At 50.0% G+C, this 23,513-nt stretch overlaps 1 protein-coding gene across 2 annotated transcripts in view; it reads right to left on the reverse strand.

Annotated features, from left to right (window-relative positions):
* Positions 1-241: 241 nt before the first annotated feature.
* Positions 242-23,513, reverse strand: part of LOC115468293 (E3 ubiquitin-protein ligase TRIM39-like) — a 40,011-nt gene continuing 16,739 nt past the window's right edge. Inside the window, exons 5-8 of one of the 2 annotated variants that reach the window (XM_030199918.1) lie at positions 17,447-17,556; positions 14,272-14,277; positions 13,607-13,636; positions 242-865 (exon numbers count right to left, since the gene is read on the reverse strand). In XM_030199918.1, the coding sequence (XP_030055778.1) occupies positions 339-865; positions 13,607-13,636; positions 14,272-14,277; positions 17,447-17,556 (673 nt within the window). In that variant the 3' untranslated portion in view covers positions 242-338. The remainder of the gene's footprint in view (positions 866-13,606; positions 13,637-14,271; positions 14,278-17,446; positions 17,557-23,513) is intronic. The other variant, XM_030199920.1, reaches the window with a different exon arrangement.

A 23,513-nucleotide genomic window follows, 5' to 3' on the forward strand; every position in this document is an offset into this window, starting at 1 on the left:
AATTTCCGTGCGTCCATTTTGGGTCTCAGACCTTACCACCAGCCATAGACCTAGCGGTAAAAATTTGGGCGTCAGATGCCACTTGGTGTGCATCTGCTACGCCCGTCCACAAATAAAATATTTCCCAGACATGCGTAGTGGACTCACACCAAAAATCACGTGGCCTAGTAAAAGGGGCCCTCAAGAAATAAATCAGGACAGAAGCTGGATTTTATGAAATCATAAGGAACAGCAGCAGAGCTTCCCAGATTTATTTGTATATAAGAGTTTGGTAACATAACTACAAATTCTCAAGCAGAGAGAGAGAGTCTGGGAATGTTAATCCTGAGTCCTGCTGTTTAAATCCAGGCTGGTACCTGGCGGATTCTCAGAGGAAAATCAGAATTAGTCCTGAAGAAAGGTCGGAGTTTCCCTGTGAAGGAGTCAGTGAAGGTGAAGAGATGAGATTTATTATTTGCATCATAAAACGAGACCTTTCCTGCCTCATAGTCCAGCAGAATCCCCACCGCCCAGAGTCTCTTTCTCAGGGGGAGCTGGGTCCAAGGGGAGGTGAAGGCAGAGCATCTCTCTCCAAACCACAGCCCCACTGTCCAGAATCCTTCCTCAGGTGACAGTGTGATCCCCCCCTTCCTCCTCACAGAGTCTTTACACACTCCCAATATCCAGTAACTCACATCCCCCACCTCCACCTCCCAGTAATGTTTCCCTGAGGTGAAGCCCTCTCTCCCCAACACACAGGAATAAAGATCAAATCTCTGAGGAGTGTCCGGCACAATCTGTCTTGTGTTTCCACTTCTGACACTTTTCCCATTTTCAGACAGGACAAGATTAGGACCAGCGGTTTCAGGATCCAGAGTCACATTTACTGCAGAGAAAACACATTAATAAACATGAGCAAACACTTCTCATTAGCTTATCACACGCCCACCGCTAACCCTCATTGGCTCCTCACACACCCAGCTCTAACCTTCATTGGCTCCTCACACACCCAGCTCTAACCCTCATTGGCTCCTCACACACCCACCTCTAACCCTCATTGGCTCCTCACACACCCACCTCTAACCCTCATTGGCTCCTCACACACCCAGGTCTAACCTTCATTGGCTGCTGCTGCACCTACCTCTAACCCTCATTTGCTAGTTCTTCAGTCAATCACTTTTTCTATGACAGGAGCTCCAGTGTTGCCAGGTGGGCGGTTTTACCGCCCAATTGGGCGGTTTTCCGCGACCCGCCGCGGGAAATTTTTGCCCGCGGCGGGTTTCGGTTTTTTGGGCTGGTTTTTGTGCTTCGGGCGGTTTTTTCGGCCGCGGGGGGGCGGGGTTAGTGACGTTTTTGGGTGGGGTTAATGACGTTTTGGGCGGGGTTAGTGACGTGGGAGGCGGGGCCGATGACGTGGGAGGCGGGGCCGATGACGGGGAGGCGGGGCCGATGACGTGAGAGGCGGGGCCGATGACGGGGAGGCAGGGCCGGTGACGTGGGAGGCGGGGCCGGTGACGGCGGGGGCGGGGTTGATGACGGCGGGGGCGGGGGTGATGACGCGGGGGTGGGGGTGTCAGGGGCGGGGTTTGTGTTTGGGCGGTTTTTGGGCTGTTTTTTGGGCTCCAGTGGGCTGGAAAAAAATTTTCCACCTGGCAACCCTGAGGAGCTCTGCTATTGACTATTCTCCAAAGACAAGCAGGCTGATATTCTCACAAGTGGGTGACGCCACGTCGGCCCCGGAGGATTTTAAAGCAAAATCTCAAAATCTCTTTACGGCGTTCCGTCGCGCGAGCGATCGTACTGCGCATGTGCGCACACCTCTTCCCGCTCGCCGTGCGGACACGCCCCTCAGTTTTTCTTTTTCCGCGTCTGAGGAGACACGGAGTTCGTTAGGGCTTCGTGTTTTCTTCAGGTCTTCGGAGTTAAATCTCTTTTTTATTTTTTTCATTTGTACTTTTCATGGCAGGCTCATTGTGGCTTATATATACAGGTATTTTTTGTACCTGAGGCAAGAAAAAATTTAAGTAATTGCCAGAGTCACAAGGGGCTGTGCCTGAACAAAGCATTTAAGCTTCTCTTTTCTTTTTTAACTTGCTGGTATATTGTTATCTGTGGGCTCTCTCTAGCCAGCAAATAAAACAAGCCCACATTTTTAGGAATCCATTTATTAAAACTTTACAAATGGCTCTCCAGAGCTGTGAGAGCCTGCTCCAGCACACCACTGTCTTTAAGCCTGTATGTCACAGAAAAAACCAGGAACCTAAACAGGTGCATCCCTGGTCAGCCACTGAATGGGCAACCTGGTGACACAATATCAGTGGTGTAACCTTTGAAGTGAGTCTCCACCCGCCTCGGCGCCTCCTGCTCTGCAGGTCATTCGGGCGCATCGGAGGATGTGTCTTGGGCTGGATCATCTCCCTGTGAAGCGCAAGTAGTGTCTCAAAGAAACGAGACGTATTCTACTCTGCCAGGGATGCCCAAAGGAGATCATTATGGAGTCTGACAGAGACCGATGCACGCTGGGTATAGTTATGCATCGAATAGGTCTCCATCTGCCTCGGCGCCTCCTGCTTGGCAGGTCATTTGGGCGCATCGGCGGATGTGTCTTGGGCCGGATCATCTCCCTGTGAAGCGCAAGTAGTGTCTCAAAGGAACGAGACGTATTCTACTCTGCCAGGGATGCCCAAAGGAGATGCCCAGAGCTCTGCTCCCTCGGTTATGGAGGTATCCGGGCTTCAGACATCAGTCGGTGCCGAGAGCGTTGCTCCCTCTGTTATGGAGGTATCCTGGCATTGGACGTCGATGCACCGGTACATCGGTACCAGGTATCATCGGTGCCGTGGATACCATCGGTGCCAGGTGTCATGGGTACCGTCGGTACCGGGGAGTATCGATACCAGGAACATTGGTACCATGGTAGGTGTCATGGGTCCCGTCGGTACCGGGTATCATCGGTACCATGGGTCCCGTCGGCACCGGGTATCATCGGTACCATGGGTGCCGTCGACGCCGAGTGTCATCGGTGCCATGGGTGCTGTCGGTACCGGGTATCATCGGTGCCATGAGTGCCGTCGGTACCGAGTATCATCGGTGCCATGGGTACTGTCGGTACCGAATATCATCGATGCGTCGGTACCGAGGAGTATCGATACCAACTACATTGGTACCATGGTCGGTGTCATGGGTCCCGTCGGTACCGGGTATCATCGGTACCATGGGTCCCGTCGGCACCGGGTATCATCGGTACCATGGGTGCCGTCGATGCCGAGTGTCATCGGTGCCATGGGTGCTGTCGGTACCGGGAGTCATGGGTACCATCGGCACCAGGTATCATGGGCACCATCGACTATCGGTACCAGGTATCATCGCCCATCGGTACCGAGTATCATGACTGCCACATGGGTATCAGGTATCATGGATGCCGTAGGCACATGAGTACCATCGATACCAGATATCATGACCAGGTACCATCGGTGCCATGGGTGCCATTGGTACCAGGTGTCATGAGCACCGTCGGTGCCATGTGTACGAGAGCGTTGCTCCCTCTGTTATGAAGGTATCCTGGCATTGGACGTCGATGCACCGGTACATCGGTACCAGGTATCATCGGTGCCGTGGATACCATCGGCGCCAGGTGTCATGGGTACCGTCGGTACCGAGGAGTATCGATACCAGGAGTACCAAGTACCATGGGTACCATTGGTACCGGGGTCCATCGGTACCATGTGTATCATCGGTACCGTCGGTGCCATGGTCTAGCTTCGGGACCATGGGTACCATTGGATGCCATGGGTGCTACCGCCTCCTGCGGCATCTGGCTTTTCACCTGGTCTCCTTCACCGATGCTGCCTCTGGTATGGGTGTTCGCACCCTACTGGAGCAACTTCTCGACCCATAGTAGCCTCCATATCGGACGCGTTTGGATCTGAGCTGCTCTGCTTGAGTAGTTAGTTCAGTTCAATGATGGTCATCTGACATTACAGTGGAGATTGTGAATCCCAATGCCCAGATGCTAGAGGTCCTGGACTACTATCTTCACCTGAGTCTTCTGCACTCAGAACAGATAGGAGTTCTAGGAACTTATTTCGGCCAGAGCATACGTCCTTAGCCTCTTTTGGAGAATGGCGTACCAGGCTGGCATGATCGCATTACGAGCATTCCCACCGGAGTAGGCTAAACCTTTTCACCAAGTGGTCAGGTAGCACACGGTGTGTCGCAGGTTCCTGTCCAAGGGCATTTTCGACACTTGTAATGTAACACCTAGATTTCTGCTCTAGGTACAGTGATGCGCAGACTCTCATGACTGTGTGCCTCTCTCCTGGAGGAGGAGACTCAGCAGAAAACTGTAGATATGCTGTGCATACACTTCCTCATCTTGGAAGTTCTTTAGAGAGAGGAGTAGTTTTCCTTGTGCCTTAAGGGGTCGTACCTATACTCCTACTTCTCGACAGCCGGTTCGGACTATGCCTCAGCACGCTCGTTCTAGTCAGCGGCGTGCACCTAATCAGGCCCCTGCACCTATTCCCCAGGAAACAGAGGGGTTTTTGACTGGCTCCAATTCAGTATAGCCACTAAAAAAAAAAAAAAAAAAAAAAATGTCCGTGCCGGCCATTCTGCTGTCGGGGGGGGGAAGTTTACATTTTCTCCACCAAAAGTGACTTCTTTTATCCTTCAACCGGTGGGGTTTTTCAACTAGTCCGGTTAGGATACATTCTCAATCTGGAATCAAACCCTCCACATTGTTCATTGGAAGCTTAATCCTTTAGCTTCCATCAAAAGTGAGTACTTGCAGAGGAACTCTCTGTTTTTCTCAGCGCCAATGCAGTCGAGCCCGTTCCACCAGGGCAAGAAGGGTTGAGATTCTATTCCAGGTCTTTCTTTGTGGGTTGCGTCCCATCATAGACATAAGGGGCCTAAACAGATTTGGTTCAGGATGCTTTCCCTGGGCATCCTTCTTCCCATGCTTCAGGAAAACGATTGGTTATGCTCTCTGGATTTACAGGATACTTATACTCTCTTTGCATCCAGAGTATGTTTTTTTCCTAGTGCCTCGCTGTTGTTGCAGCGTATCTTCATGGACTGAGAGTGCATGTGTTCCCTTAACACGATGATTGCCCGTCTCAACAGATTACAGCACAGTACATATTGAGACTTCTTGACACATGGCTTTCACAGTTCACGTAACTCCCATGGCACTTTTGCACATGACATCCGCTCAGTGCATCCTAGCTTCCCAGTGGTATCAAGTTTAGGGTATCTAGAGGATGTAACCCGACTGTCCGCCAGTCTTCGGTATTCCCCTCAGAGGTGGTTAATTCTCTCTATTTTGATTCTGAGGCACCTTACTCAGTCAAAAGCTGCTGACGAAGGTTGCATCCCTCCTGGCTATCCAACCAAATTATTTTAATTCAACAAACAATCGGGTTGTGATGTACTCGATAACAAAGGAGTACTGGATCTTGCCCTCTGACTTAGGATGCCATGCAGATGTAGCGGTGGGACCGCAATGCGGCATGTTTTCTCCAAGCCACTTATCTAATTGGCGTGAACAGCAGTCTGGCCGACAGGCTGAGCAGGATAATGCTACAGTTGAGCATGCCTATAGTTCGAAAGACCCCTCAGTGGATCTTTTTGCTACTTAGTCCAATCGCAAAGTCCCTCAGTTCTGTTCCAGGCTGCAAGTTCACAGCAGGCTACCATAGGATGCCTTTCTCCTTCTTTGGGAGACAGGTTTTCTGTATGCGTATCCTCCCATACATCTGGTGGAAGAGACTTTGCTGTTTCTCAAGCAAGATTGTGGAGCCATGATTCTGATTGCTCTTTTCTAGCTGCGTCAGATAGGATTCCCTCTTCTGCTGCAGTGGGAATGTTTTCCAGCTCTCATTACGCAGAACGAGGGGGCACTTCTACATCCCAACCTCCAATCTCTGGCTCACACAGTCTGGATGTTGAGAGTGGGGTTTCGTTGAGTTTTCCAGAGTGTCTCCCGACTCTTGCTTGCTTTCAGAAAAGATTTCACAAAGAGGTGATATTCTTTTTCATGGAAGAGGTTTGCCGTCTAGTGTGACAGCAAGGCCCTAGATCCTGCATCTTGTCTTATACAGACCTTGCTTGAGTTCTTTCTACACCTGTCTGAGTCTGGTCTCAAGACCAACTCTGTCAGTATTCATCTTCGTGCTATAAGAGCTTATCATCAACGTGTGAAAGGTCAGCCTTTAGCTGTCCACTTCATGAGAGGTTTCTTTCTCCCCCAATATTGAGAGAATTCCTTGTATGTGTCTATGGGAGATTATTTCTGTTGGGCTTAGCACCCCCAATAATTTTGACAGTTGGCTCTTATGCTTCGGTCAGAGTCCCTATCACTCCTTATCCAGTATCTTGAGGTCTCAATGTCGTTTTCATCCAGCTGCTGCAAGCTCAATTCTGGCCACTGGATTCCTGCCATCTGAAGTATTGGACCTGGAAGGTCGTTTTCCTTAGTGGCTGTTCCTTCAACTCGTAAGGTCGGTGAGCTTCAGTCTCTAGTAGCTCAAGCGCCTTACCCTACTTCTCATCTTAACAGAGTAGTTCTCCGCATGCAGACAAAGTTCTTACTGGCGCTGGTATCAGAGTACCAGCTGATCCAGTAAATTGTCTTGCCAACATTCTTTCTCCCTCATCTTACATCCCTGGCGAAAGCAAGCTGCGCACTTTTTGCGTGGAGCAGACGAGTTCCCTCGGACGGTCCGCCCAGTTGTTTATTTCTTTTAATGCCAGTTGCTGTTGGAAACCGCATCATTTCTTCTTGGCTAGCAGATTGCATCTCCTTCATTTTTGTCCAAGCTGGACTGACTCTAGAGGGCCATGTCACGGCTCATAAAATTAGAGCCATGGCTGAATCGGTGGCTCATCTAAGATCAGTCACTATTGAAGAGATCTGCAAAGCTGCGGCGTGGTCATCAGTCCACACATTCACATCTTACTACTGCCTTCAGCAATAGCCGACTCGTCAGTCGGTTTGGGCAGGCGGGGCTGCAGAACTTCTTTGGGGTTTAGAATCCAACTCCAACCCTCCTAAGCCCATTTTTGTTCTGTTCCAGGCTACACTCATTTAGATGTTTCTTCTTTTCAGGTCAATTTTATTCTGGCCTCGCCATTGCGAGACTCAATTGACCACTGTTTGTTGTGTTGTGTAAGCCTGGAAGCTAGGGATACCCCACTTGTGAGAATATCAGCCTGCTTGTCTTTGGAGAAAGAGTAGTTACTTACCTGTAACAGGTGTTCCATATCATCAAGCTGATCAATCCATAGACTGGTGGGTTGTGTCCATCTACCAGCAGGTGGAGATAGAGAGCAAACTTTTGCCTCCCTATATGTGGTCATGTGCTGCCGGAAACTCCTGTATGTTCTCTATCTCAGCAGGTGGTGGTCACACACAGCAGCAGCTCTGGCTAGGCCTCCAAGCCTAATCCTTAGGTTTTGTTGAGGCCTGGGGTTGAGGGCTCTTTTGAGCAAGTGCAAACCTGGTGGTGCCAGGTCCCTCCTTTTCTCCCCCCTCCCGCTGGCTCCGTTAAAAAAAAAAAAAAAAAAAAAAATTTTTAAACGTCCTTAAAGGCGTTTATTTCGACGTTTATTTAAACGTTCATTGCAGCTACTCACTGGGACACCAGTTCGTTACAGCTCGGAGCGGCAAGCAGGTAATTTTACCTTTTTATAGCGGGCAGGGGGTTCCCCGATTCTTCTCCTCGTGGCATATGGCGTCGGAGGGCGAGGGCGCAAAGGGTCGCTCCCCGGATCGCTGGAGCGCTTCTAAAGGGGATGCGGGGGTTTTACAGCCTGATTCGCCCTTGATGGGTGACAGTTTAGTGACCGATGAATGTCCCGGTCCTTCCTCCGGCGTGGCGGTTTTTCCCGCCATAAACGCCCATCCCCCGCTCCTCGCCTCCGCCATCTTGGCCGGCCACGCGGCTCGGACGGCTTCTTTGTGGGCCGCCCTTGAGGTTGGAGACATTAATGCCATGAACGCCCTTAATTTGGGCGACGGCACAAAAGCGGCTAAAGTTAAGCGCCGTTCTTCCCGCGCGGCTCCTTTGCGGAGTGTCACGCCGGACGCCATTTTGGATGCGCAGCATGTCTCTCCCCCGCTCTGGCGAGCGCCGGTTGAGGGTGCGTCTAGGGCTGTGGCCCAGGCTGCGGAAGTGCACAGTCTGGGGGGTTTCTCCCCCGAGTTTGTTTTGCTGCTGCATCAGGCCTTCCTCATGCAAAACGCTGCCCCTGCTCCCTCGTCTGGTAAAGAGGTTGAGGTTCCCAGAGGTAAACGCCCTCGGGTTGATTCCCAGGCCTTGGAGGACTTTGTCTCCTCCGATGTAGATGAGGGCAGCGTGTCTGAGGTCTCCCAACGGTCCTTTGCGGATTCCTTGGAGGAGACGGATCCCCGCTCGGATGGAGCGGATGACCCCTCTGCAGCGCGGCTTTTTAGCCCAGAGGATTTGCCCAACCTGTTGTTACAGGCCATGGACACTTTGAAGATTTCCTCTCCGGAGGACGTCTCTCCCTCAGCCCCTGTTGGCTCTGCCATTATGCTGGGGACGAAGCGCCCGCCTAGAACCTTCCACGTGCATGATGCCATGCACACCTTAATTTCGGCTCAATGGGATGTCCCGGAAGCGAGCCTTAAAGTGGCTAGGGCTATGTCCCGCCTCTATCCTTTGGCTGTGAGTGAACGTGAGGCCTATCTGTGGCCTACCGTGGATTCTTTAATCACTGCGGTGACTAAGAAAACGGCGTTGCCGGTGGAAGGTGGCACGGCCCTAAAGGACGCCCAAGACAGAAGATTGGAGGCGGCCTTAAGGTCGTCCTTTGAGGTAGCTGCTTTAAGTTTGCAGGCCTCAGTTTGCGGCTCCTATGTGGCCAGGGCGTGCCTGACTATGGTGCAGCGGGCTTCCCCCTCGGATCATTCCTTGAGGGCTGATTGGCCGGCCCTGGAATCGGGCTTAGCCTATTTGGCAGACTTGCTGTATGATGTCTTGAGAGCCTCAGCTAAAGGCATGGCTCAGACAGTCTCTGCGCGGCGGTGGCTTTGGCTGAAACATTGGTCTGCTGACCACGCCTCTAAATCCCGCCTGGCTAGATTGCCTTTTAAAGGCAAGCTGCTCTTTGGGGTCGAGCTGGACAAAATCGTGACCGATCTCGGCACGTCTAAGGGCAAGAAATTACCAGAGGTCAGGGCTCGGGCTAGTACTCGTCCCGGTACCTCCAGAGGACGGTTGCAGGAAGCCCGTCGGTACCGCCCGGGCAAGTCGGGTTCCTCTGCCCCCTCTTCCTTCAAGAGGAATTTCTCCCCCAAGCAGCATTCCTTTCGCAGAGACCGCCGTCCCGGAGGTGCTCCCTCCGGTCCTCCCCCAGGGTCTCGTACCCAATGACGGGGCCTTGGTCCACGCCCCAGTGCAGATTGGAGGACGGCTGTCCTCGTTTCTGGGCGAGTGGACCTCAATAACTTCAGACGCGTGGGTGCTGGAAGTCATCAGAGACGGCTACAAGCTAGAGTTCTGCCGACCCTTAAGAGACGGGTTCGTACTCTCTCCCTGCAAGTCTCCGGTCAAAGCTGTGGCAGTGCAGCAGACCTTGGACAATCTGATCCGCCTGGGCGCGGTCGTTCCGGTGCCAGAAAGTCAGCTTGGCAAGGGACGTTACTCCATTTACTTTGTGGTACCAAAGAAAGGAGGTTCTGTCCGGCCTATCCTCGACCTCAAAGGGGTCAATCGGGCCTTGAAAGTGCGGCACTTTCGCATGGAGACTCTCCGCTCTGTTATAGCGGCAGTGAAGGCAGGAGAGTTCTTGGCCTCCTTGGACATCAAGGAAGCGTACTTGCATATTCCCATCTGGCCTCCTCATCAACGCTTTCTGCGTTTTGCAGTCCTGGGACGACACTTCCAGTTCAGAGCCCTCCCATTCGGGTTGGCTACTGCTCCGCGGACCTTTTCCAAAGTAATGGTGGTCATCGCGGCCTTCCTACGAAAGGAAGGGGTACAAGTCCATCCTTATCTGGACGACTGGTTGATCCGAGCCCCCTCTTATGCAGAGTGCGGCAAAGCTGTGGACCGGGTAGTTGCTCTTTTGAGCTCCCTGGGATGGATCATCAACTGGGAGAAGAGCCAGCTGCGCCCGACTCAGTCCCTGGAGTACCTGGGAGTTCGATTCGACACCCAAGTGGGCAGAGTGTTCCTGCCAGACAATCGGATTGTCAAACTTTAGGCTCAGGTGGACCAGTTCCTAGTAGCCTCTCCTCTTCGGGCTTGGGACTATGTGCAGCTGTTGGGCTCTATGACGGCCACGATGGAAGTAGTGCCCTGGGCCAGGGCTCATATGAGACCACTTCAACACTCTTTGCTACAGCGCTGGACTCCGATGTCGGAGGATTATGCTGTGCGCCTTCCCTTGGACCCAGCAGTGCGCAAGGCGCTGAGCTGGTGGATGCAGACAGACAAGTTGTCTGCGGGAATGCCTCTGGTGACCCCAGAGTGGATTGTCGTCACGACGGACGCCTCTTTGTCGGGCTGGGGAGCCCACTGCTTGGGAAGGACAGCGCAGGGGCTCTGGTCTCCTGCAGAGGCAAAGTGGTCTATCAACCTCCTGGAACTCAGAGCCATTCGGTTGGCGCTTTTGGAGTTCATCCCGGTACTGGTGTTGAAGCCTGTACGGGTCCTGTCGGACAATGCCACGGCTGTGGCCTATGTCAACCGCCAGGGAGGTACCAAGAGCGCCCCTCTAGCCAAGGAGGCTATGAATCTTTGCCAGTGGGCGGAAGCGAACCTGGAGCAGCTTTCAGCGGCCCACATTGCCGGAGTCATGAATGTCAAGGCGGACTTTCTCAGTCGCCATACCTTGGAGCCCGGAGAGTGGCAGCTATCTGCTCAGGCATTCTTGGACATCACGAAGCACTGGGGCCAGCCGAGCCTAGATCTGATGGCGTCATCGGCCAATTGCCAAGTGCCGCGCTTTTTCAGCAGAGGACGGGACCCTCGATCCCTGGGAGTAGATGCTCTTCTCCAACAGTGGCCGACACAAGAGCTCCTCTATGTGTTCCCGCCCTGGCCCATGTTGGGCAGGGTGCTAGACCGGGTGGCAAAGCATCCCGGCAGGGTAATCCTGGTGGGTCCGGATTGGCCCAGACGTCCCTGGTATGCGGACTTGATCAGGCTCTCAGTCGACGATCCTCTGCGGCTGCCAGTGGAGCAGGGCCTGTTACATCAGGGTCCCGTGGTGATGGAGGATCCCTCCCCCTTTGGTCTTACGGCCTGGCTATTGAGCGGCAGCGTCTGAGGAAGAAGGGCTTCTCAGACAAGGTCATCGCCACTATGCTGAGAGCGAGGAAGCGCTCTACTTCTACTGCTTACGCCAGGGTCTGGCGTACCTTTGCAGCGTGGTGTGAAGCAGGCTCACTTTCTCCCTTCACTGCTCCAATTTCTTCAGTGTTGGCGTTCCTGCAAGAAGGTCTGGAGAAAGGCCTGTCGCTCAGTTCCCTTAAAGTCCAGGTAGCGGCTCTGGCTTGCTTCAGGGGCCGCCTGAAGGGTGCTTCCCTGGCTTCGCAGCCAGATGTGGTGCGCTTTCTCAAGGGAGTTAATCACCTGCGCCCTCCTCTGCACTCAGTGGTGCCTGCGTGGAATCTCAACCTGGTGCTAAGAGCATTGCAGAAGCCGCCGTTTGAACCCTTGTCGAGGGCATCTCTGAAAGACCTGACGTTGAAAGCAGTCTTTTTGGTGGCTATCACTTCAGCCAGAAGAGTGTCCGAGCTCCAGGCGCTCTCATGTCGAGAGCCTTTTCTGCAGTTCACTGAGGCAGGAGTGACTATTCGCACAGTGCCTTCCTTTCTGCCCAAGATTGTTTCTCGCTTCCATGTGAATCAGCAGCTCTGTCTCCCTTCCTTTCGTAGGGAGGACTACCCAGAGGAGTACTCTGCTCTTAAATATCTGGATGTGAGACGAGTCATCATCAGATACTTGGAAGTGACCAATGATTTCCGGAAATCGGATCATCTGTTTGTCCTGTTTGCAGGTCCTCGTAAGGGTCTGCAGGCTGCTAAGCCTACAGTGGCAAGATGGGTCAAGGAAGCCATTGCAGCGGCTTATGTGGCCGCAAGGAAGGTGCCGCCTATCCAGCTGAAGGCTCACTCCACGAGAGCTCAGGCGGCCTCGATGGCAGAGGCCGGATCCGGCTCCTTGGAAGAGATATACAAGGCGGCAACTTGGTCTTCGGCTCATACATTCTCCAAGAATTACCGTTTGACGGTGGCTGCACGGGCGGAGGCCCAGTTTGGAGCTTCAGTGTTGAGGTCAGGGATTTCAATGTCCCACCCTGGGTGAGTACTGCTTCGGTACATCCCACCAGTCTATGGATTGATCAGCTTGATGATATGGAAGGTAAAATTATGTATAATCATACCTGATAATTTTCTTTCCATTAATCATAGCTGATCAATCCATAGCCCCTCCCAGATATCTGTACTGTTTTTATTCTGGTTGCATTTCAGGTTCAAGTTTAGTCTTCAGTTACTTCAGAAAGACTTCGTGTTCAAGTTTTTTCACTTGGATTCTTCAAGAGTTGAGACGAGTTTGTGTTACAGTGAGCTGCTGCATTCCTCTCCCCCCCGTTTTACGGGGCTGGATTGAGACATAAATTCTGCCGGCACTCCCTCCCGCTTCGTGCGGCTGTAGGGCAGCTTTGTACCCCTCCCGCTTCGGCGGTGTTAGGGTCAGTCAGCTCCTCCCGCGGTTGCGGTTGCAGGATAAGCCAGATCCCCCCGCATCGGCGGGTGTGGTGTCCCTCCCCCGCTCCGCGGGGATGAGCTGGACGGATTCCCCTCCCCCACTTGTGTGGGGATGAGCTGGGTTAATTCCCCTCCCCCGTTTCGGCGGTGGTGAGCTGGGCAGAGTGTCCCTTCGTGGGTGTAATTCTCTAAGTGCTGAGTCCTGCGGATGGAGCTTTGATATCGACATACTGAGGAGTTTCCGGCAGCACATGACCACATATAGGGAGGCAAAAGTTTGCTCTCTATCTCCACCTGCTGGTAGATGGACACAACCCACCAGTCTATGGATTGATCAGCTATGATTAATGGAAAGAAAATTATCAGGTATGATTATACATAATTTTACCTTCTCCGAAGACAGCAGGCTGCATATTCTCACAAACCCTCCCACCTTCCCCTTTTGGAGTTGTCTCCTCCATCTTTTGGATATAACTGAGGGGCGTGTCCGCACGGCGAGCGGGAAGAGGTGTGCGCACATGCGCAGTACGATCGCTCGCGCGACGGAACGCCGTAAAGAGATTTTGAGATTTTGCTTTAAAATCCTCCGGGGCCGACGTGGCGTCACCCACTTGTGAGAATATGCAGCCTGCTGTCTTCGGAGAACACCTGTTACAGGTAAGTAACTACTCTTTTTCACCTTCCTGCCTCATAGATTTGACACATCTTATTGGATATCAGCTTTTCAGTGTACCCTATCGGAATCACACATTGTCTTCTCTATCACAGGGCTGAAAATGATCCCTAACACTGGCTGTAGGTGTCGGTATAGCAAAATCACAGTCAAAAAACACATTAGTGGATTTGATGGTTTTGTATAATTATTATATATCAGATTGTTACCTGTATATCTGCCACATTCCATCCACCAATCTGCATTAAAATAAAGATGAACAATGATCAGATCGCAGAGAAGAGAAATAAGTACAATGATATAAAAAATATATTAGAGGTGGACAATGATTAAAAATTTTAATAGTGATTAATTATGAGATTAAAAATGTTAATCATGCAATTAAGTGCGCTTAATCACAGAATTTTGGGCATTAAATAAGAAAGATTCAAACAGCCTTCACCAAGTTTCTCTTCCCCAATCCCTACATTGACTTGTACAGCAGGGCTCAGACTCAGCATTGCCTCAAACTCCTTGTCTCGCCCTGCACAGTGATTGGGCTCTGCAGATACTTGAGTCACGCAGTGCAGGAATTTGGGGAAGTCTCGCGGTTTCAAGTCTCAAGAGACCTTCCCTAACTTCATGCACCATGCAGCTCAAGTATCTGCAGAGCCTGTCCGTGCAGGGGGAGAGAAGGAGTTTGAGGCAGCTCCGAGGAAGGAGAAAAGAGTCCTGCTGTAGAGGTAAGCGTGGGGGAGGGGTGGGTCAGCATTAAAAAAACACAGGCAGCATCAAACAACATGGTATGCGTTAAAATATTAATGCATTTATAGTGTTATTAACACATTAATTGCCCACCCTAAAATATATAAGTTGCTAACTGAATAAAACTTACCTATTCCTGCAGGATATGATTTTATTTTGTAAAAAAAACAATAGAGAGAGAAATGTTAGAGATTTTGAATTATAAAACTGTCCTTCAATTGTCTTATAATTACATTCATACATAAGAACTGCCATTCAGGGAAAGACTGAAGGTCCATCAAGCCCAGTATCCTGTTTCCAACAGTGGTGAATCCAGGTCACAAATACCTGGCAAGGTCCCAAAAGAGTAAAACAGATTTTCTTCTGCTTATCCCAGGAATAAGCTTATGACAAAGCAAACACATGACTTCCAGGGTGCAATGCAACAAAATAAAACAATCTTTGCCTTATCACCCATTCCTTCTTCAGGTTATACTCAAATAGAAGTGACAATAGACAACGCAAGGTCATTGTTGCTTTGGGCAGAACTGATGGTACAGCTGGTATAAAGTAAGAACGTAGTCACAAAAGAGAGGGTATTACAGCATACAAGCATAGAACACAGACAATAAAAGCAGCACTGGGCCTTCAAGAAAGAGATAACAGCCGTCCTTTATTGTGAAAAAGACCCGACATGGGCCGTGTTTCGGCACACAAGCGCCTGCCTCAGGGTCTAACATAAAAACACAGAGATATGATTATAGATCCAGACCACACATAAATTTACATACATACCAGGGGGCGCTCTCCAAAGGGGAATTAACCCTTCTGCGCATCTCTTGTGGCCAGCTATCAGGGAAAAACGCCTCAGAGGGCAGTCCCAGGCCAGAATCCGCTGGAGGGGCAGTAAGGGGGGCCGTAGAAGACCCCTTGGGCAGAGCTCTTTTAAGCATATATGCCTTATGCATCAATAAAACAAAGTCAGGGGAGAAAAACTCGCCCTGGTCACCCGGTTCCAGTCCGGGGCTAGAAGCTCTTTGATTAGCCTCAATCCGAGCACCCCTCCCGGATTCAAGACCCTCCGCCTCAGCAGGGGTCAAGCCATGTGGCGCATTCCACAGAGCGGGAAGAATCCTCACTCGCCATGCTCGGGCCGGCTCTAACGCCTGAACAGCACAATTTACAGAGCCCAGCTGCGGATCTGCACTTGCCACACTTAAAACAGCGCTTTACAACCTCCGCAGCCATCGCCGAAAACGGTGGAAAATTCAAAATGGCGGCTTCGCGCCAAAAACGTCTCGATCGCGGGCCCTCCCCAGAGGAGCTAGAAAGCACTCTTACCTCACTGGACCGAGTATCAAAGCTCCGGTCACACTAGAATCATAAGAAAACCTCTTTTCTGAGGTTGCAGCGCCAAAGTGCAACGCGGCATTTTTATTTTTTATTTTTAACTCTGTAGAGAAAACAGCAAAAGAGGCAATCAAATCAACTCTGGAGGTGCAGAAGAGTGGGAAAGGCAGGGAAAAGCGAACTGTGTTCACATCCACTGGGGGGATGGGTAAGGCAGGGAAAGGGCTAACCTATGTGCCTTTAAAGTGAAGCTACAATAGCCTTAACACCCCTGCTTCCACTGGCAAAGCTCAGGAGCCACCCCAGGCAGAATTTAGAAGGAGCTGAAAAAGCTGCAATCACCCTGCTGGGGAGATAGAGAATACTGAAGAGGCAGATGGAGCTAGCTGGCCATGAGGCACTATGGTTTTTTAGTGCTCTCTATCTCCCCCTGCTGGTAGGTGGACACAACCCATTCGTAATGGATTCATCTGTTTGATGACAAAGAACTCAGATTTATACTTTTATTTCTGCACATTTTTAGTGGAATCATCCAGAGCATTTGAAAAGAAGACAAACCAAATTAAAAAGCGATCAATTCCCCTCCGAAGGGACACCACCTTGTAAGTGATGGAGGGGCTTCCGTGTTTCAATGACTCAGAGGGCTACGCTGAAGGGTTACCCATATCAGACAGGCCTCTGAGGAGAAACCAGACAAAGAGTGTCCCAAATTAGGGAGAGGGGAAAGATGGTGACCTGAAGCTCGTACACTCAACGGCCCAGCTGTCCTCTGAAGTTCAGTTTTTGTTCACTTGAAATTTCCTCTCTGCATTGCAGTTGCCTTAACAGAGGAAGGGGACAATGGGGGGTCAGCCGCCGATGACCAGCGTTTTGTCCCCTGTGCAGCAAGTGTGGGACCGCTGTGTGACGAGCTGCCCATAGATGACTGGGTTGATGAGTCCTTTGATTAGCGCCAACGAAGGAGCGTCGATGCTCTTGGACCTGGAAACAACTTCATCGCTCAAAAATCATTTAACCACCATGCCCAAAGGAGTGGAGGAGTGAGTCAGGAGTGTATGCTGAAACGGAAGTCGTTTACAGCTGAACCCGTGTTGGCGGTGCTACTCCTAAACCCTTAAGAGTTATCAGCTTGGAGTTTTTGGCTCCCGTGGAGGTTGCATTGAATGTCATCTGGAGGGTGCTCCAGGACTTGACGGTGGTAGAGAATGACTTTGCTTCAGATATAGTCTTGTTAATGAGCCACATGGATAATCTAATCGAATCCTTTGAGAATATACAGCAAATGAAGTTCTACTGAAGTAGGAAACGGTTAAGATTTGAAAATGATAAAAGACCAGAAAAAATTTGAACAAAATGAATATTGTTACAGATGATTAATATCGAGATTGTTGTTTTCCCAGAGTTCCGGGTATGACTCCAAATGTTTTTTTTTCCTCTGAAATGATTCCTCTTAATATATTAATTCAAAAGGAGTGAAGCCTGTGAAACTGGGATTACTTTAATCAGCGGGAATTGGATTGGAGATTCAAGGGTTTGTATTGTTAAACAATTTCTGGTTTTAAAAGGGAAAAAAAATGAAATCAGGTGTATTACTTTCATTAATATTGGACAATAAGTATGTTTCCAATGAAATTGATGGACTAAGCACCGTTATGGTCTTGAAGAAACCAACCAGATGATCAATGTGGATTAATGATTTAGATAAATAATGACTGGGGATAATCGGGTTAATACCATGTTTTCTTTGTTTGCTGTTGCTTAAATTGATCTCCTTGTCTTGTTTCACTCTCCCTATTTATTTTGTGCTCTAAGAAAGAGAAAGATTGTATAAAATCCATTTATCTTGTTGAAATTGTTTTCTTCTAATATTGTTTTAATGTACAATCATCTCTGTTTTACTGTTTTGCAAGTGATCCTTGTAAAATGAAAAAATTATAAATAAATGATTAAAAAAAAAAAAGCGATCAATTCCTCACCTCCAAATTTTGTAATCCATTTTTTCAGCTGCTGAGGATAGCGCAATTGGAAACCCATTTTCAGATCAGTAGAAACAGCCTCTGGTACTGGAAACTTCATTTTCTGCCACCTATGGGTTACAGAGTCACTGGGATTATTCTGGGAGATGTTCACACCCAGGGGATAGAGATGTGACAGTGGAAGGAATGAAATATACCATCAACACTCAGTTTTCTGTGATTATGGGACTGATTTTTGAAATAGGAAAACATTCAAAAAGTGGCACAAAACGGCATTTGGAAATCGCTATTTTTGAAACCTATTTTTTAAACATTTTGCTACGCAAGGGAGTGTGTTAGGGGTGGGATTTGGGCATTCCTAATACTCGGATGTTTTTCTGCCGCATTGGAACAAAACAAAAATATCCAGGGCTACAATTTATATGTTTTGTTTTTATCACAACTAAGTCACAACAAGGTGCCCTAAATGACTAATTGACTACTAAAGGGATTAAGGCATGACCCCCCCCCCTTACTTCCCTAGTGGTCACTGACCCCCTCCCACCCACCCCCCACCCCCAAAGATGTGAAAGAAACAGTATATAACAGCCTCTATGAAAAGCCTCAGATAGTCAGTCCTCTTAGAGCAGCAATCAGGTCCCTGGAGTAGCCTAGTGGTCAGAGATATGGACCAGGCCCATATCTCCCTCTATCTGTTCCACTTGTGGTGGAAAGTATCAGCCCTCCAAAACTTACCAAAAGCCTACTGTACCTACATATAGGTGACACCTGCAGCCATAAGGGCTATTGTAGATGTGTACAGTAGTTTTTCTACGGATTTTGGAAGGCTCACCCTACAAGATAATGGGGCAGTGGTAAGATGTCTAACTGGGACCTCCTAGGGTGCCCCACTGCTCTGCTGGGATGTCTGTGTGGCCAGTCTACTAAGAATACTGGCAAACATCCATCCTAAGGCTTGATGTTTTGTGTTTTTCACATAGAGGTTTCAAATTAGGTATGTGCCTTTTATTATCTCATTTATACATTTTTTATACATATTTGTATTGAAGTTCGTAACCTATACCAGTGCCCTTGCTTTGCTGTTATGTGATGTCAGATTTTATTATGCTTTTATATATATGTTTATATGCACTGTCATACAATTGTTGCATTACATACACTTCTTTTATAAATATATTTTCATATATATGCTCTTTTATGTACATGTATATATATATATAATTTATATTGGACAGTGCGTAGCGATATGCTTATTCTAGTATACTCTCTATGTATACTTAGTAATATTCCATATTTTATTATTTGTTTTCTGTCAATTTACAGTGGGGGAAATAAGTATTTGATCCCTTGCTGATTTTGTAAGTTTGCCCACTGACAAAGACATGAGCAGCCCATAATTGAAGGGTAGGTTATTGGTAACAGTGAGAGATAGCACATCACAAATTAAATCCGGAAAATCACATTGTGGAAAGTATATGAATTTATTTGCATTCTGCAGAGGGAAATAAGTATTTGATCCCTCTGGCAAACAAGACCTAATACTTGGTGGCAAAACCCTTGTTGGCAAGCACAGCGGTCAGACGTCTTCTGTAGTTGATGATGAGGTTTGCACACATGTCAGGAGGAATTTTGGTCCACTCCTCTTTGCAGACCCTACCGCTGTCTACCACTGGAACTCACTGCCCACCCATGTCCTCTCCCATCTTGCTCACTACTGCAATACCCTACTCACCCCCGTCCCTCACCACCTCACCATCTCTCCTGTCCCCCTCCTCCTTCCTAGCTCTCAACCTTCAACACTTCCTTCCTGCCATTAACCCATCCCCATTCCACCTAAGCGCATCCCGTCTTCGTCGCCTTCGTCGCCCTACCTCCCCCACCCTCCTCCGCACTCTCTTGCTCCTCCTCCTGCTATCCGCAGGAGACATCAATCCCAATCCAGGTCCCCCACACCTGTCTTCGTCCTATCCATGCAAACGTTTCCGGGATGTCTCCAATCTCATATCTATTCCCCTCCTCCCCCCCTCTTCCCTCCCCTTCTCATGTGCACTGTGGAATGCCCACTCGGTCTGCAACAAACTTCCCTTCACCCACGATCTCTTCATCTCTCATTCCCTTCACCTGCTTGCCCTAACTGAAACCTGGCTCTCCCCTGACGACTCTGCCTCAGTTGCGGCTCTATGCCATGGAGGCTATCTCTTCTCCCATACTCCCCGCCTAGTTGGCCGTGGAGGAGGCGTCGGGTTACTACTCTCGCCCTCCTGTAGCTTCCAACCCCTCCTCCTACCACAGTCTCACTGCTTCTCATCCTTTGAAGTCCACTCCATCCGTCTATTCTACCCGTTGCCACTCAGAGTGGCAGTCATTTACCGCCCCCCTGATAAATCCCTCCCTTCCTTCCTCACCGACTTCGATGCCTGGCTTTCTGTTTTTCTTGAACCCTCATCTCCATCCCTCATTCTCGGAGACTTCAACATACACGTTGATGACCTGTCCAACTCTCACGCTTCTCAGTTCCTCACTCTAACATCCTCCTTCAACCTCCAGCTTTGTTCCACCACCCCTACTCACCGTGATGGCCATTGCCTTGACCTCGTCCTCTCCTCTTCCGGCTCACCCTCCAATTTCCACACCTCAGCTCTTCCTGTCTCTGATCATCACCTGATCACCTTCACACTTCTTCACCCTCCCCCTCAGCCCCGCCCAACATTAACCACTACTTCCAGGAATCTCCAGATTATTGACCCTCCCACCTTATCATCTAGTATTTCTAATCTCCTCCCCTCCATCATGTCCTCCGAGTCTGTTGACGAGGCTGTCTCCGCTTACAATGCCACTCTCTCCTCTGCTCTGGACACCCTTGCACCATCCACCTCCCGTCCCACAAGGCGTACTAATCCCCAGCCCTGGCTGACCCCTTGCATCCGTTACCTTCGCTCCTGCGCCCGATCTGCTGAACGCCTCTGGAGGAAATCTCGCACCCATTCAGATTTCCTTCACTACAAATTCATGCTATCCTCCTTCCAGTCCTCACTATTCCTTGCCAAACAGGACTATTACACCCAATTGACTAATTCTCTCAGCTCTAACCCTCGTCGTCTCTTCGCCACCCTTAACTCCCTCCTCAACGTGCCCTCCGCTCCCACCCCCCCGTCACTCTCTCCTCAATCACTGGCTGACTACTTCCGCGACAAGGTGCAAAAGATCAACCTTGAGTTCACTACCAAGCCACCTCCTCCTCTTCACCCTTCAACCCTCTCCCTCAACCAACCAACCCAGACCTCCTTCTCCTCCTTTCCTGATACCTCCGAGGAGGAAACCGTCCGCCTTCTTTCCTCCTCAAAATGCACCACTTGTTCCTCTGATCCCATCCCCACCAACTTACTTAACACCATCTCTCCTACTATCACCCCCTCCATCTGTCATATCCTCAACCTCTCTCTCTCCACTGCAACTGTCCCCGACACCTTCAAGCATGCTGTAGTCACGCCACTCCTCAAAAAACCATCACTAGACCCTACCTGTCCCTCCAACTACCGCCCCATCTCCCTCCTACCCTTCCTCTCCAAGACACTTGAGCGCGCAGTCCACAGCCGCTGCCTTGATTTTCTCTCCTCTCATGCCATCCTTGATCCGCTTCAATCCGGTTTTCGCCCTCTTCACTCGACAGAAACAGCACTTTCTAAAGTCTGTAATGACCTGTTCCTTGCCAAATCCAGAGGCCACTACTCCATCCTCATCCTCCTGGATCTATCCGCCGCTTTTGACACTGTCAATCATGACTTACTTCTTGCCACACTGTCCTCATTTGGGTTCCAGGGCTCTGTCCTCTCCTGGTTCTCCTCCTATCTCTCCCACCGCACCTTCAAAGTTCACTCTCATGGATCTTCCTCCACCCCCATCCCCTTATCTGTTGGTGTTCCCCAGGGATCGGTCCTTGGACCCCTTCTCTTCTCAATCTACACCTCTTCCCTGGGCTCCCTGATCTCATCTCATGGTTTCCAGTATCATCTCTATGCTGATGACACCCAACTGTATCTCTCCACACCAGACATCACCGCGGAGACCCAGGCAAAGGTATCGGCCTGCTTATCCGACATTGCTGCCTGGATGTCCAACCGCCACCTGAAACTGAACATGTCCAAGACCGAGCTTATCGTCTTTCCACCAAAACCCACTTCTCCTCTTCCTCCACTTTCTATCTCAGTTGATAACACCCTCATCCTCCCCGTCTCATCTGCCCGCAACCTCGGAGTCATCTTTGACTCCTCTCTTTCCTTCTCTGCGCATATCCAGCAGATAGCCAAGACCTGTCGCTTCTTCCTCTTTAACATCAGCAAAATTCGCCCTTTCCTCTCTGAACACACCACCCGAACTCTCGTCCACGCTCTCATTACCTCTCGCCTGGACTACTGCAACTTACTCCTCACCGGCCTCCCACTTAGCCATCTATCCCCCCTTCAGTCTGTTCAGAACTCTGCTGCACGTCTCATATTCCGCCAGAACCGATATACTCATATCACCCCTCTCCTCAGGTCACTTCACTGGCTTCCGATCAGATACCGCATTCAATTCAAGCTTCTCCTTCTTACCTACAAATGCACTCAGTCTGCTGCCCCTCACTACCTCTCTACCCTCATCTCCCCTTACGTTCCCGCCCGTAACCTCCGTTCACAGGATAAATCCCTCCTCTCAGTACCCTTCTCCACCACCGCCAACTCCAGGCTCCGCTCATTCTGCCTCGCCTCACCCTATGCTTGGAACAACCTTCCTGAACCCTTACGCCAAGCCCCCTCCCTGCCCATCTTCAAGTCTTTGCTTAAAGCCCACCTCTTCAATGCTGCGTTCGGCACCTAACCCTTACCGTTCAGTGAATCCAGACTGCCCCAATTTGACTGCCCCTATCGGACCGACCGTTCACTTGTCTATTAGATTGTAAGCTCTTTGAGCAGGGACTGTCTCTCTTTGTTAAATTGTACAGCGCTGCGTAACCCTAGTAGCGCTCTAGAAATGTTAAGTAGTAGTAGTAGTAGATCATCTCTAAATCATTAAGAGTTCTGGGCTGTCGCTTGGCAACTCGCAGCTTCAGCTCCCTCCATAAGTTTTCAATGGGATTAAGGTCTGGTGACTGGCTAGGCCACTCCATGACCCTAATGTGCTTCTTCCTGAGCCACTCCTTTGTTGCCTTGGCTGTATGTTTTGGGCCATTGTCGTGCTGGAAGACCCAGCCATGACCCATTTTTAAGGCCCTGGCGGAGGGAAGGAGGTTGTCACTCAGAATTGTACGGTACATGGCCCCATCCATTCTCCCATTGATGCGGTGAAGTAGTCCTGTGCCCTTAGCAGAGAAACACCCCCAAAACATAACATTTCCACCTCCATGCTTGACAGTGGGGACGGTGTTCTTTGGGTCATAGGCAGCATTTCTCTTCCTCCAAACACGGCGAGTTGAGTTCATGCCAAAGAGCTCAATTTTTGTCTCATCTGACCACAGCACCTTCTCCCAATCACTCTCGGCATCATCCAGGTGTTCACTGGCAAACTTCAGACGGGCCGTCACATGTGCCTTCCGGAGCAGGGGGACCTTGCGGGCACTGCAGGATTGCAATCCGTTATGTCGTAATGTGTTACCAATGGTTTTCGTGGTGACAGTGGTCCTAGCTGCCTTGAGATCATTGACAAGTTCCCCCCTTGTAGTTGTAGGCTGATTTCTAACCTTCCTCATGATCAAGGATACCCCACGAGGTGAGATTTTGCGTGGAGCCCCAGATCTTTGTCGATTGACAGTCATTTTGTACTTCTTCCATTTTCTTACTATGGCACCAACAGTTGTCTCCTTCTCGCCCAGCGTCTTACTGATGGTTTTGTAGCCCATTCCAGCCTTGTGCAGGTGTATGATCTTGTCCCTGACATCCTTAGACAGCTCCTTGCTCTTGGCCATTTTGTAGAGGTTAGAGTCTGACTGATTCACTGAGTCTGTGGACAGGTGTCTTTCATACAGGTGACCATTGCCGACAGCTGTCTGTCATGCAGGTAACGAGTTGATTTGGAGCATCTACCTGGTCTG

Source organism: Microcaecilia unicolor, chromosome 4 (assembly GCF_901765095.1).
Source record: "Microcaecilia unicolor chromosome 4, aMicUni1.1, whole genome shotgun sequence".
NCBI classification, from domain to species: domain Eukaryota; kingdom Metazoa; phylum Chordata; class Amphibia; order Gymnophiona; family Siphonopidae; genus Microcaecilia; species Microcaecilia unicolor.